We start from the raw sequence: 15,944 nt of genomic DNA, 5'->3' as shown, positions 1-15,944 counted from the left end.
TAGCGAACACCTGGTGGAAATGTGTGTCTGCTGAGCTATGAGCTACTTCTCAGTCCAACATTTGCAAAACCTGTTCTGAACATCTTTACCGAGAAATGTTGTCGCAATGACTTTCTGAAGGTGGAGTGTCAGGAAAGACTAAGAGCTTCTTAAAGAGACAGAAGCCCAATTTCAAGGAGTGAAGTTGCTAAGTTAAATTTTTATCTAAATTTTGTTTGAGATATACAGTATTTCTATAACAACTGAAAGTAACGTGCTATGTGCATGGAAAATGCATAATACTTCTCCTTTAAACCTTGTCAGAGATTCTCAATTGGATTGTGATGTGGACTTTGACTAGGCCATTCTAATACTTAAGAACGCTTTGATCTGTCTGTTGTCGTTCTGATAGAAAGTGAGCCTCTATCAGGACTGAAGTGTTTTTTTGTGTTTGTTTTCCCAGGATGAATCTGCCACCACCACTTTTGTGGACTGATAGTTGTTGGGTAAACATATTCTCTGACTTGAGCTCTGATGGCTGCAGGTCTTGTTAAGTTTGCAGTTCAAAAGATAAGAGAAAGGTTGGCAACTTGTTTTCAAGCCCTTCTTTAAAACCTTTCCAAAAGTTTCTCTCTTACCTGTCTGCTGTGTTCCTTCATGTTCATGATGCTGTTTGTTCACCAATGTTCTCCAACAAACCTCTGCGGGTTGCACAGAACAGCTGCATTTCTTCTATTGAGTGAGCAACTGCAGGCAGTTTGTTGCACTGCATTTTATTAAAAATGACAAAACATGAAAGCAGTTATATGATGCTTTTTCTGAGCAATGTGTTTGCTTACTTCATTTTTCTCCAAATCCAGCCCAGACTGGACATTTTTTTCCCCACTAAAGACACACAAGACTTGGATCCATTTCATTAATTCATCTGGTATAAAATATTAAACAAGTTATTGATTTTTCCTCTCTGCTTCTTGCTACTCTTTAGTAAAGGAAGAGAAATTTGAGTCATAAATGTTGAATGATTTGTAAAAAGCCCCTCTTTTATCTAGAGGTGTATTTTACTTTTTAAGCCCCTGATTATTTTTCTGAGATGCCACTAGAGCCATGACAGCGTTTTCACTTTGCCTTTGACACTGGGTAAGATAAAGCAGTGGGAACACCGAGGTCCAAATATGTTGCTTTTATAGGGAGGAGCTGTCCCATTCATCATGTGCTGTAACACCCAGAGCTCTAGGGAAGCCCTGTCCATAAGTCAGCTCAGGGCAGGTAGCGTCTGCTCTGCCAGATAATAAAGTGAAGACGGAACCTTTGACTGAAATAAATCGAAAAACAAGTTAAAATAATCAGTCGAAATGGGAAAATGTTAGTGTTTCCTACTATTTGTTAACTCTGACTGTAGTTTTGTATTTGAAATTGTTTCCATGATTGTTTTTTTTGTTCCTCTGTGGAGGTCAAACTGGTCAGTTTCACACCTGGGCTTTTACTACACAGCTGTGTTGTGGTAATAGATGGACGCTTTGGTTTATATAAAAACAAGTAAGGCGTTCTCTGATGAAGACATCTGAGTGATGTGGCGTGTTTTCTGCTGAAGCCATACAGCTTTTTAAATGTGGAAGGATGAATAACCCATTATAACTGTGAGATTTTTGACAATAAAGGATGGAGCTTGATTTGGAGAATTTAATTGAATAAACCAGAGGTCAGATTTGAGCATCATTTTTGTCTCCAGCCCAGAGAAAACTGCAGATTGTTTTCATTGTTTGTATTTTTCTTAGCATTTGTAACTGGGCACTTGGCTGCTATTGTGTAAAAACACATTGGTATTAAATGACAAGTGTTTTTTACACAAAATATAACAAAAAATAACGTAATCGAAATAATGTTTAAACACAAACGTACATCTTCAGCTGCAGAAATAACCCAAAGTATTTGTAGCATGCAACAGAAACCCTGGATTTCCACAACAGCAATATAAATTCAGTCCATTTACTGACCTACAATTATTTAACTACCACTGCTAGGAAGCAAAATACAAAAGACAAGAATAATTCAAAAGTTTCAGAACGTCTTTTATTTGAATTAGTTCTCATTAGTTGGTGTTAATTACTATTTTAGTGTCACGATTGTTCAGCCAGATAAAATTGGATCCGTTAGTTCCGAGGGCTTCTGTAAACACAGTTTCCTGTCACGTGGAAGAAACAGAAACAATATTGACTTTTACAAGCAATTCCGGAGAATCTCTTTGCAATCTGGATAAAAAAGAAGACAGAGACGCAATTTTAGTTTTCAGAAATCAGTTTTAATAACAAAGTGGTTATTAGTTTGTACCATTCTCCATTACATATTCCATGGAAGGACAGTCTTCATAACCATTTTGTTTTTCCCCAACTTCTAAGCATACAAATAACCTCAAAATGTTAAAAATATAAATGTTTCTTAAGACAATAAAACATACTCGGTGACAAATAAAAGGAAGGTAGGCAGGGATATGGCAGCTTACGCATTATGGTCAAACAGGGTTAGTCAACAAAAATAAGCTTTGCTTATTGATTCAGTCGCAGCTGAACTTCATCAAACCACCAGCAAAGTCTATCAAAGTAGGAAGAAGTGGATATGTGGCAGCTGGTAACTGTTTACCAGAAGACATGCTGAGCAAATAGTTCACTCTGTTAGCAGCAATGATGCCTTTACAAATCTTGGAACAAATCTTTCCTTTGTCTGCGCAGAATATCTTGTAAAGTGCTCGGTCAGTGAGTGATTAGGAGCCTTAAAGTTAACCTTTGCACTTCATACCCCTGCCTCCTCACTTGTATGAGAACCATCAAAAAAACTGTTTATTCCCCTTGAATTTATTCACAATTCATCACATTAAAACCACAAACTTTGTTGCATTTAATTAGGATTTTATGTGATAGGCCAACATAACATGCTAGTGCGTATTCATGAAAGTTGATATATGGATTTAAACTGCAGTTTCAACTCTTCTGTAGCTTCTCATGTATTTCCCTTAGAAGAAAAGCATCCCCACCTTCATGATGCTCTGGTTATAAGTGCTAAGCTATTTTGTGAATTATATATTTGAAGGCAATGTTTTACAATCAATTGTATTTGTTTCCCTAAATGCAACACCAGTTAGCATTATTACAGATCCTTCCTTCTACAACAGTCACTGCCTCCAAAAGCAGGGCAGCATTAAAACGTCTTAAATTCAAGGTCTTAAAATGTTGTAAATAAAAAGAAAAACAAGTTTACTTTAAATATGCTGATTACAGGTTTTATCATGGTAGGACTATTTAATCGTATATTATTTTTTCAAACGTATATTATTTTGTCAGGCTAAAGTTTGAGTCATAAACATCTTCATTGCATTTTGTGACTCGAGGTAGTTGAAGCTAACGCTAACTAAATTAGTAAATAACTTTGACAGCTAGCGGGCTATCAAGGTTATTTACTAATTTATCATCTTTTGAACGATTCTGTTGTGATTTAATTCATGATTTGTCTTTAAAGAGTTATAAATTTAAGATGGTGTAACCTGAGGAAATATTCCTTCTGGTATTTGCACAGTTTTATCTTCATATAGCCAATTGTACATATTCCTTTTATTAGTCTTTGGATCGGATTAGTTTTGATAACTTTATAGTATTTTATGTGTAAATTTTGTTCTTACTGTATCACAGTTGCTTTTATTTGTTTATTTTTTTAAAAAGTAACAATTCCAATTAAATACTCTGAAGTTTGTGGTTTTAAATGTGAAACATCTCTGGTGTCACAACTACCTAAAGGTCGCCATCATCAGCTGAGGTTTGTTAGTAACAAGCACAAAGATGAAGGTATGATCAGCTGTTTTTCACACGACTATAATGGATCAGTTCAGGCTTGTCAACCTGAAAGGCTCCAGCTATTACTTTCTATTAAAACACGATGGGACGAGGAGACAACAATCACAGCTACGATGAGGGATGTTTTCCTGTAGGAATCTCTTAATTTAGTTTTTTCGTCCTGCATGGTGTCAAATTATCTCAGCTTTCTGTTTGTGAAGCTCCTTTTGGTTGCAGGAAACTATTACAATAACTATTAATTACTCTACTTGTTTTAAAAATGTTTTTTTTAGATGATAAATACATAACTTAAAATCACAACAAACCTACCTTAAAAACTGGTCATCAATATTGACCAAAATAAGACTTTTTAAGATGTCTGTACAGTTTAAAGGCTAATTGAAAAGAACTTTCAGGGTTAAATAATTTTTTGAGCCAAACTGAATATTCACAATGCAAAAACCTGCGTGTTTCTGCAGATAAACATCCAATATCATGGCCGATCTGTGTTGCTGGAGGACTGATCTAAAAAAAACAAAACAAAACCAGGTCTTATTCGAAGCTTAAAATTGCCCAGGTGTGGTGTTGCGAGGAACAAAGGGTGAGAAGCGATTACAGAGAGGAAATCACTTCTTTCGACAGCGCATCTCTATCACCGCTGTGTACAACACGTCCTTAAAACTGCCGCCACCGCAGAGTCCCTTATCCAGAAAACTCATTCTCAACGCTTTTGCTCTGTGACGGCTCCAACCTGATATTCAGCTCAGTTATTGTCTTCTTAAATATGCAGACTTCGCGGAGCGTTGTGGGCGCACCTCGAGCCGAGATGATGTGTAAAATTGCATTTTTTTAGATGCGCGCGGGCAGAGGGAGGGGAGGCTCCGTGAAACAGACGCCTCACAAACAGCACTGGCAGATTGTTTAAATGAAAAACCTCCATCTATTCAGCCCAGGAGTCGAGACCACTGCATCCCATTTTCCCTGGGTCCCTGTTCGGATTACTGAGGTGGCACGAGGCGCGCAGACACACGAAGCCCAAAGCAAAGTTATGCTGTTGCTAAAGTAACTTGTGTCATGGTAAAAGGGTCACTTATGTCATTAGTGCTGAGGAACCGGAAGGCATTTTGAGACTCGCTCGCTAAGACAAGCATCATCCGGCCTACTGTGGCCCTCCGTCTGTAATTCTGGTCATGCCCCGTCTCCGTGTGGATTTAATGGTTGTTTTTAGTAGCATCTGCTTACAGTCTAGTGAAGTGAGGGGGACAGAGACGCCCTTAGCATGAATATATGAATAAATAGTTTACATTGAAATATGAAAGTGGGTCCTTGCAAAGAAATGAACCCACAGTCTTTCATGAGAGGAAAGCTCAAATGGTGTCGGCGATCCAGCAGAAGTATCCGTGCACCGATTGATTTCTGGAAACCTGCCGATTTTTATTTCTGTTTGAGAGATAGAAATGAAACGGACTTCACATTAAACTATTTCTCAGAAACATCCCCAGTGTTTAAAAAAAAACACAAAAAAAGGGAACTTCTCCAGAGTGTGACCAGTATTTTATAAGAAATAAATCCACTGTTAGAAGAGTTAAATAGCTGCAATAAATGATTAATGAAGACGTTGGTCCTTGTGTTGGAGCACAGTGTGATGCCCTACACACTGAAATGTTTTCTATACTTCAAAAATTACAAAAAAAATATATAGTTAGGTTATATTATGTGTTTTACAAATTACCCAGGATATTACCGTAATTATAACTGGCCTGTGATGTATTTGGTGAAAACAAAAGAAGGTGGTGTGGACCACGGAGGCAGCATTTAGTCAGGGTTGAGTTTGGTCATGACATCATTGTTTTTACATCATACAAAATTAGAAAATAAGTGCATGAAGGCTCCCACATACTCGAGTGTACTTCCTGTCGCACAGAGTTCACATCGAACGATTTTAAATGTGACGGTGAGCAGATAAGGTTGAAAGCCGATGCCAACTTGGGGACAAAATGGAGTCAGAATTTGATGAGTGTCTGACAGAAGAGATAAGAAATACAGTAAGTTGCATTAATGAGGGAATATGAAGACCTTCACTAAACAAAAACACTTAGAAAATTAAGGAAATCGTTACACGTGACCCTTGTCGACAGTACGGCCGAGTATGTGGGAGCCTGAACTCTAGAAGGACCGTTCTGTCATAATCATTTGGCGTGGATGGTGGTGATGATGGTGGTAGGAGTTCACCCCACAATCTGTATTCGATTCCCATAACCCTCAGCTTGTGGGCAGATGTGGCTGCTATCCAGTAGCTTGCCGCCATCGGTGTGTGTGAATGGGTGAATGACTGACTGTAGTGTGAAGTGATTTGAGCCTCTAGACTTGATAAAGCACTATACAAGTACAAGCCATTTATTATTTGAAATGTAACACAAAAATTTTTAAACATTTTTTTTTTAAGTTTCTTTCATGTTTTGTAACTTCATTTTAAAACACCTCAGTTACTGAAACTGGCTGGTTTCAGTAACAACTTCCAGTGTGAAGAGTGTTGTTCTGGTGTGCACATAAGATCAGAAGTGCATTCTACAGGAGTACAGTTTAGTATCTGAGGGAGCAGTCATAGTTTTGGCACTGCTCAATTTTCAAAACTTAACATTTCCCCCCCTTGTTGTTGAAAAAGTGCCATAAACATGTAATACCTTTTAAACAATGAGGTGTGCCTTGATGAAACCCTGTGTGACCTAACGAGAGGTCTGAGTGTTCGTGTTTTGTCCCCGACAGAGACCTGGATGCATTTAGAAATGTCAGCCTCTAATGGTAACAGGAAAACTAACCTCGGGTCACAAATCGGCACCTGAAGGGTAAAAGTGAGATTACACAACACAACATTAAATCAACTAAAATGTCTTGCAGTTTGAATGTCAGTGAGTCACGTGCTCTGTGTTGGTGCAGACGGCCGCCAGCTCCTGTGGCTTTGATGGAGTGCGAAGACGCGATTGTTTCTGAACAAAGGACCTTAAATGTGATAATATTACACTGTCCTCTCTTCCTTTAAGACTTGTAGTTTCCATTTAAAGGACAGCTGTCCATGTTCTTCCACACAAGCATGCAGTTTTCAGAAGTCCATCTTGGCTGAACGTCTCTCTGCAGGATACTGTTATGTTTCTCCTGTCAAAACTGTGAGTTAATTGAAGCGTTTGGATTAAAATATAGGTTGAAACCAGGAAATTGACAGCTTTTTAAAATGTTTCAGTTCCAAAAGCAAAATAAATCCTTGAGCAATACAAAAAGCATACAATAAATATGTAGAGTGTTCAATAAAGACTATAAATGTCTGGTTATTCCATTCTGTAGGCAGTTTTCCATACTTGGTGCTGGGTAAGCCACAGTGAGGGAGGTGGTCTATCCCTCCTGATGTCTTCCTCGTCTTCTCCTCCTCCTCCTCATCGCAGGCCTCTTTGGCACTTATCTAGGGTCTTGAAGTAGACGCGGGTAATCATCGAGCTTGGTGATTTGGGTTGTGGCGTGAGCGAGACCTTTCGAGGGCTGCACGGCGGTTGTCTGTTCAAGAAGAGATGGGGAGGAAAACAAACAGGTGAGACTGGAAAAGACGGAGGAAGGGCTACATTGATTCATGATCGGCAGAGGAGCTGAACTACATGAAAAAAACTGTACAGAGAAGCTAAAAGAGGGGAGCAGAGAAACAAGGCTGACTGAGAGCAAAGCAGCAGGGGATGACGGAGAAACAAGGAGCTGCAGGAGCGGAGGTGCTTGTGTCTGGTACCATAGTAACTCCCTTCATCTCCTGATCCTGGCTTCTTCTTAAGAGACCCTCAACTGTCCTCACATCAGATGTGACATATGCACAGCAAATAAAGGCAATGCAGACAAACATACAAACATAGGAGCAGGGACAAAAAGGATGACACATCTAGGGTGTTTTTCTGTTAGCATCAGCTTGTTACTCCCAGTGTGGATCCTCTCATCTGACTTAAGAAAATGTTGATTTTGCAGCTGTATGGGGCGTTAGAAAAACTTTAGCACCTCAGCTCACTTTCCAAACAAATGTTTCTCCAACTGTGAGCACTTTAACAATTGCTTTACAACTGAACTTCACATTTTGTCACATTAAAACCACTGACATCATTGTTTGGTGAGTCTTTTATATGAAAGATCAACACAAGGCTGTGTGTAACTACAGTGGATGGAAACAAAGTTCCGGCAAGTCTTTTGGAGTAAATATCTACCTGCTTTTCACATCCAGAGACTAAAGTTTCTGCCCTTTCTTCTATGAAGATAGGAGAGAAAATGATCATGCTTCTATCTAATCAGAGGGGCTGCAACTCCAGTCGTCCATTGCCGGTAGCCGTGTTTCCAATGTTTTTTTCTTATATGCACATTTTAAAGTATCACATTAGAAAACTTTGATGGAAATGGTTAAAATTCAAAACAACTTCCTCAATTTTCCCAAAAAAAGTTTTTATTTTCACTTGAGGTGGTTCTAGGCTGAGAGATGGAAACATATTTGCCAAACAAGTTCTGATGCTACAAACTTTCTCAGCCACCAGTGGTTCTGTGCCTCACAAGAGGCAGGAAACTCTGAGAAATTTGTAAATCCAAACCTCCAGCTCAGAGGTAAGTACTCTCTCAATACTTTTTGCAATGTGTGGTCCATGCCTCTAAGTCTTGTTAATTACACCCACTCTCTGTGGAGCTCGTTTGATTTGCTCCAAATCAGTAGATGGAAACACCTAATTTGTATTTTCCTTCTTTTTAAATTCACATAATAAAAACACACGCATTTTCTTTCGGATACATCCCAGATCCCACCCACTTGAATCAAAAGGCAGAATTTTCTCCTTAGCATCTTAGCAACTTTTGCAAAGTTCCTTTAATTCAGGTGTGTTGGAGCAGGGAGACCTCCAAACGTTGCAGGGCGACGGCACTGGAGGGCTGGAGTCACAGACGCTGATCTAAACCTTTTCAAACAAGATTTCTAAAGGGGATTGATGATATTTTATGTAGGTCAAAAAATACCATCAATCTGTCTCATCTAAGAGAATAGATTCATGTTTTCTATTTCTAGACATTATCACCTTTGTTTTGATCTAAAGCACAAAATCCTGATTTGAAAAAAAACAAAAAAAAACAACATTGAAATCAGTGGTTTAGTGGAAAATGTGTAAAAGTTAAAGGGTAATAGTTTTGCAGGCACTATAAGCAGCGACAAACATTTTCCTTAGGGTGAGAAATAAGCGACAGTTGAACTCTGGGGATTCTCTGTTGCCAGGTTCGTGACAAAGTCATACAAATATTTCTTCCTCTGTTATCCAACCGCGGCTGCCCAGAAATGCCCAGGACATCCTTCGGGCAGCCAGGTGGCAGGTGGGGCTGGACGGAACCAAGAAGCCGAGCCACAAAGACGACCGCAGGCACACCCACGCAGGACTCCTGGTATTTCCAAGCACGCCGCTGCCAACGCGCCCATTACTCAGTGCTCTGCTGTGAGGTGCCAGGCGTCCGAGGCTGGGCGTTGGTTAATAGCGCTCGTTCCATCCATCATGTCAGGTAATGAGCTGAGAGCGAAAGCGATGGCTGGGAGACATACACAAACAAGATCCCGCATTCACAGCGGCGAACAGAAAGCAGTCCCTTCTTCAGGGTTGGATACAAAGCATCATGCAGATGGTGCACAGGAGGAGAGAGGAAGAGGGAGGGAGCAGGAGGAGGAACAGGAAGACAGTTCAAGATGTAAGAAAATGAATCAAGGTTCTGTTGTCTCTCTGCTTCTTCCAGCCAAACGCACGTTTACGCACTGTATGCTAGCGTGAGAGCTAACGTGTTCTGGCAGTGTGTCCAAACACATCACAACTACTTATCCATGCACTCATTTCGTTCTGTCCACAAGTTACGCTTCACTCTATGAGCACGACTTACGAAACCTTCCTCCTTTCAAAACAAGCTTTCACAGCACACAAAAAAAGAATTGAGGGGGGAAAATTGGGACAGTTTTAAAGAAAAATAAATAAAAGTAGATCATCCACAATTTATTCCTGCCAATCATTTACGAGTCCAGCTGCTGTAGCCTCATTTCTGGGCGAACAGTCGCCTTTAACCCCTCAGAGGACCTTGGAAAACAGAGCCTCGGTCTTTGAGGCATTCATCTTGAACTACATTTAATCCAGTAAACAGGATGATGGGAGGGTACAAAGGCCAACTGGGACTTTACAGAGCAGGACAAGTAAATAAAGACAAACTGGATCAATCTGGAATTAAAAATACTAAACGAGGAATTGGATCATTTTTCCCTTCATTTCATACATTGGATGTTTTTTGAATGTTTATGAATTACTCAAACAAGATTTTGGAAATTCTGGCTTTTATCTGGGTCAATAATGTGCCATGTCTTGAATAGCGTTGGCCTCAATGGGGACAAGAATCATAATTCATGGAAAGACGGTGACAAAGAAATCCAGCATCTTGGCATTTTAGACTTTTGGTTTTGTTTTTCCTTGTTCCACAAACTGAGACGATGGCTAGCGGTCTGGAGTTTACAAAAATATTTGGCATCATTTTGTAAAGAATGTTAGATGGGAGTATTAAAATATTGGAGTATAAAACTGTTTTTTTTTTTTCCAACAGACCTTTAAATTAATTATGCTGGGAGGAATGGGCCATAATTCCAGCAAACTATTGTGAAAGGTTTTAGGTAGGAAACCCAAAACGTTTTACCCAGCTCAGACAGTTTAAAAATAATCTTTAAAAATAATGCCTTGATAACAATACATCTGACATTGAACAGAAAAAGCCTTGAATGTCAGATAAAGACACAAAAATTGGTATTTGTCTTTTCCTCCAGTGTTGCTAACTCAACACTTAACAGTCATTATTATTAAGGGTTGATTATTTTTAAATAAATGTTTATTACATTTAAGATTTCACCTTGCTGTGGTGAATTTGGCTGCTAGTCTAAAAGAAACTCTTCAAAAATTACATTAAGTTAAATGTCATTTCAGATTCTTTTTGTCACTGTTTATCTCCACAATAATCTACAAAAAGGAGGCAAAACATCTGCGTGTGGCAACAAACTGACCCGCAACTTTCCATGTAACAAATAATTTGTGTCTGGGCTTGGTTATTTTAGAAAGTGGCCATTTTGCATGCTGTGTAAGCTGAATGCCGTTGACCATTAGAGTGACCACTTGCTGAAACCCTTCAGAAGCACTCCCTTACTGTAAGCAGTGGTTGACAAGTGCCCTTTTGGGGTTTTGAAGTCTCTTGCCTAACTGCCTAAATATACTGGAAAGCTTTTGTCAAAGACTTTGCTAAAAGGGAGAAAAACCTTCAGCAAAATGCATCTCCATCAGAGGATTCTTGAATAGCGAGCTTTTAGCTTCTCATAAAGACTTTTCTGTTCCTATCTCCAGGTGCATACAAGCCCATCTTTTCTCACCTCACATCAATCTATCACAACAACTGAACAAACAGCAACCATTTCTACTGGGAGCGAAACATTACTGCTAGCCTCTACTGAATTGAAAGCTTCAAGCACAGACACACATATGACTACACACGAACTGGTGCAGAGGGAAACAAAGTGAGGCAGGGGAAAAGGAGGACAGATCCACACAAAAGAAAAAAAACTATTCTCTTTATTTTTCTGCACTGATTGCAACTCTCTCTACTCGCGTTGGTTTTTGATGGCTTCTTTACCTGCATCTCCCAGAGGCGACATCTTTTCGAGTTACAGCAGAAGCGACACAGAGGAGCATGAGAACAGGAGAAGAAATTGACAAAAGAGGATCAGGTATTTCGTGTTACGGCAGGGGGATGTTGGCATCCCAGCACTTAATTAAGTGCTGGCTTGGCACCGTTTCACAAAATGTAGCTAAACGCACTGTGGAAATCAGCAGGGGTGGGTAGAAGGAGGGCAGAGTCACTGACACGCAGACATGCACAAATGCATGCTATCTCTTTCATTGTCACACACTTGAGGAAATGAATTGTTCCTTAAATTAACTTCAGTGTGAAATCTCTCTCACTGCATTGCTTTGAGAAATTCACACACATACCCCTCTGCTTCTTAAAGAGGAGAATCTCTGCATGTACATCATAGCGACCCAGACCACACAGGAGAAAAATAAAAGACCTTGAAGTCAACCTTTTCCTCACGATTGCCTCCAGTAAGTCTCTGTCTGGTGCTATAATAGATGTGATGAGATTCCTTAACAGATTATGTGTCTTTATGTCCTTTGTGTTCCTGCCATCTTTTGCTAATTGCACTGAATTACATCATGATGGTGTTCAGTGATGTGTAAAAGGAGGAAATCCAGCCACTCATCTATCAAACGCGTTCAGCTTGAGGTGCTGGAAGGATTTACCTCTCCTTGGTCAGAGCAAACAGGAAGACTAAAGAGGGATTACACCGGGGTAGTTAAATACTGCATGGGCAGCAGGCTCTGGGCAAACATCTAAATACGGCTCACTTATTGATCAAGGTCAAATAATCAAAAGGCTGAAGCAGCTTCAGACGGGAGAGGCTGAGCCGCGCTGCAGATACCGCACAGTTTCCGCCGTCTTTTGTGTTAAACAAGTGAGCAGTGACTTCTCTGACAGCATCGCTGTCTTTGTGTGATTTCTCAGAGTCGCTTCACTTTGTGACAAGTTGAAACATAATAAAGGTGATTAAATCTCAGCATGTAGTGTTTGCTCCCTGGCTAAGAAGAAAAGCATCTGTAGCAGTAGCAACAGGAACAGTCACAACCTTCTGTCGTCCCCTTTTTTCATCTCCCCCGCCCCTCCCCTCCCCTCCCGACAAGCAGCCTCTGAGCTACAGAGTAATGCAGTGCCCCTCGCTGGAACAAGATATGTTGGATAAATGGGATGCACATGGAGCGCTGCTACTTCGTCCTTCTAAAACATATTGACACTGTGTTTTAAAACTTTATCTTGGCAAACACAGCCTGTTGAGTGGTGAGAGGCGTCAGTGAGAATTTTCTATTTTATGGTGCAGGCCAGCCATAGCTTTATCACACAGCACATTGACCAACTATGCAGTGGGATTAAGGCTGTTTCCATGGCAAGAATTTATGGGAATTGTTATGCCTTTTCCAACAATCTAAAGGACGCCCAAATTATCAGGACGGGTCTTAAGATAATCTCATGAGATATCCATGTTTTATGTGATGTGTTAATTGTGATCTGGAAAGATGTTGGGATTACTCGGATCTAAAATCAGGAAAATTTAACATGTTGGATTGTCTTGTCTTGGTATCGCAGGGTGTGTGAACGTCACATTGGCCAATCAGAAAGCTGGGTGACAGAAACACAGATGGGAGTCTAAGGGAGCGTTCACACCAGTCCTGTTTAGTCTGTTTTAATGTTTGCCTAAAAAAATCCAGTTTATTTTGGGCAGTGTGAATGCAGAATTAATTTCTAAGTACTACACAAAGTCATCTTCTGTAGTTTTCTTCCATTTGTCACACCAACTTAGGCCATTTGCTACCACATGAGCTCGTCTCATGTACAGGAAGCCATTTATGTTTTGCTGTATTATTTGATGTTTGTAAATCCCAAAAGCAGAACAATTGGAGGTGTAAATATTACTGTTTCAATTGTTTTTTACAGTCTGTGTTATGAGAGATTCAATGCATTTAAATCAATTTGAAAATCTGACTAAATGCTCTTATTGTGCTTCAATACCCTGATTGTGAAGTGCCATAAAAATGTGTTGTTTTTCAGTACCAGAATATTAGTATTTATGTTACAACAGTTCCTAAAAATACTGTCCAGGATGATGTTTCCACTCAATCAAATAATTTCTGGAGACATGTTCAGTCTGATTTTCAGCACCACAAAGTTGTTTCCCGCCGTCTAGGAAGAGAGATGGTTTTCCATTGTTTGCTGCAAGCAAAGGCTGTCATGCTTCTTGAAAAGTGAAAAGTGAATTTGGCTTTTTTTGCTCTTTGTCCAAAATAAAACAAAGTGAACAAACAAATAGTCAACCTTTGTAGCAGCTGCATTACAAAAACCAATTTTACAAATCTGATTTTTCTCATAAATACTTGAAAAACTCGTGTCAAATCCTTTTCTGTGTTACCAGGCACCAAATTGCATCACTTATCAGCACATCAGTGCTGCTTTCAGAAAAAAAAAAAAAAAACATTCACTCATCCAGCCACAGCAGCCACCCCCCCTCCACACACACACACACGCACACACGCAAAAAAAGATGGAGCCACAGCTGAAGTGTTGGCGTTCAATAAATGTGATGCATGTGATAAATGCGATGCGTTCAATAAATGTGCAAAAAGGCCAAGCCTCTATTATTAAAATGGATACCACACTTTAATTTAAAATTTACTGAATTTATCAGTAGAGCATTATTTCAGTTTGGTAAAACAGAGTAGAGAAAAAAGAATAATTTGACAGCCATGTTGGCAGAGACCAAGCTCTCCTAATAATTAGCTACCATATGCCTATAACATTCACTGAAACACTGGGTGGTGAAAATCTAAAAGCTTTATAAAAACACTTGTGATCTTGTTTCAACAAATCCATAAGCTCCTCTATCCAGCCATCCAGCGCTCTGGAAATTGAAATAATTGATAGATACAGAGCAGGAAAAGCAGCAAGAAGACTGCAAAGTTTATTTTCGGCAGCTGTTTCCCCACTTTCTCAAGCAAACAAGTTCTTTCTGTTCATATGAAGATGGAGTTCAGAAGGAAAAGAAAAATCATAGAATTACAAGGCAACATAAACATCCTTATATTCAACTCTAGAGCGGCGGTGCTTGCAGCTGCCATGCAACCAAACCTGCACAGATATTGCTATGATGGAGGGATTATCATTAGTAAATGTTTTCCTGCGTCCACAGGGGCAGATTGATCAAGCAGCCTTATGCTGCAGTCAGTGAAATGAGGAGAGTTTTCTTGTTAGGAAGCATAATACATCCAATAAACGCCAGCACACAGAGCAAAATCTGTTAATAGCTGACAAAACAACAGTAGCTCCTACAACACCATTATGATCTCAAAACACACACCACTAACATCTTAAGAAATTCACTTTGCCTTCACTCGAGCATGCTCTAAACATCACAGAAAATCTGCCTGTACAGTTTAGGGACTGGAGTACGATCCAACATTTCAATAGAGCTTGAACTTTTATTCTCAGCTAGTAAAACAAGGGCTTTTAGAAGCTGTACTCTACATTGGTGTTTTTCTTTCTGCCACTTTCAGACTGCAACAAAAGAAATAAAATGGCAATCTTGCTTTAAATAGTGACAAAATTTGCTTCACCTTTTGCAGCTAACTTTCTCTGTAAAGAGAACCCTTTAACTATAATGGAACAAGTTCACGTGTGTATGGGAACAGAGTGGGAGGAACCCGCTTGTAGTTTTGGTTTGTAGTGGCAAACCATCAAGGTCGTGAAGGCATTCAGAGGAGAACCTCGGTGGATCAAGGCCAGAAACAAGAAACCTACCTAAAGGGAGGCATCTTTATAATTACAATTTATCTGAAACCAGTTTTAAAAGATACAAGGTCCAAAACAGAAACCCTAACATCCTTCTCCCAAGTGAGACACCAACTTGTTCTGGCCTTCTTATCCATTCATTGGGAATAAAAGTAGTTTTCAAGCTAGGAGTAAAATTAGCCGATAAATAACTCAGTATATTTGTTATTTCAGTTGTTTTGCTTTTCTTTTTTGGTTATTTAAAATGTCTTCCAGTTTTAATGCACATGTTTGTTAGAAATTAAAGTTTTTGATGTTTGAGACATTTTTATGACATATCATTTGAAAATGGTCTCAAAGCAACAATATAACTTCTGGGGAAAATTATTGTTCAGCAGAATTTGTTATTGTGACAGGCCTACTCTTGTGCATGGATTTTGTTTCTGATACAATTTTGCCGTACTCTGCATCCTTGTGTCCAACCTTGGCCAGCTGAAATTAATGATAGTGCAACTTTATACAGATAAATTTGATCTCCCAATCATACTTAGTTTTTTAGTACATGGATATCTCTCCATGTTTTCACAGATTGAGACCTTCAATGATTCTGAAAATGGCAGCAGATTTTTATCCAGTTTAGGAAATTGGGACAAGAACAAGGCAGCCATTGTAAAAAAATTAAAAAATCCAATATATGGAGCTCTT

General features: G+C 39.4%; 1 protein-coding gene across 2 annotated transcripts in view; it reads right to left on the bottom strand.

The window, feature by feature from the left end:
* Nucleotides 1–2,256: 2,256 nt before the first annotated feature.
* Nucleotides 2,257–15,944, bottom strand: part of diaph2 (diaphanous-related formin 2) — a 439,308-nt gene continuing 425,620 nt past the window's right edge. For both annotated transcript variants that reach the window (XM_044127183.1, XM_044127186.1), the window contains one exon: nt 2,257–7,346. In XM_044127183.1, the coding sequence (XP_043983118.1) occupies nt 7,282–7,346 (65 nt within the window). In that variant the 3' untranslated portion in view covers nt 2,257–7,281. The remainder of the gene's footprint in view (nt 7,347–15,944) is intronic.

The sequence above is a fragment of the Gambusia affinis genome, linkage group LG09, assembly GCF_019740435.1.
Source record: "Gambusia affinis linkage group LG09, SWU_Gaff_1.0, whole genome shotgun sequence".
Lineage (NCBI taxonomy): Eukaryota > Metazoa > Chordata > Actinopteri > Cyprinodontiformes > Poeciliidae > Gambusia > Gambusia affinis.
The sequence above is the reverse complement of the archived record's forward strand: the minus strand, read 5'-3'. Positions and strand labels throughout refer to the sequence as shown.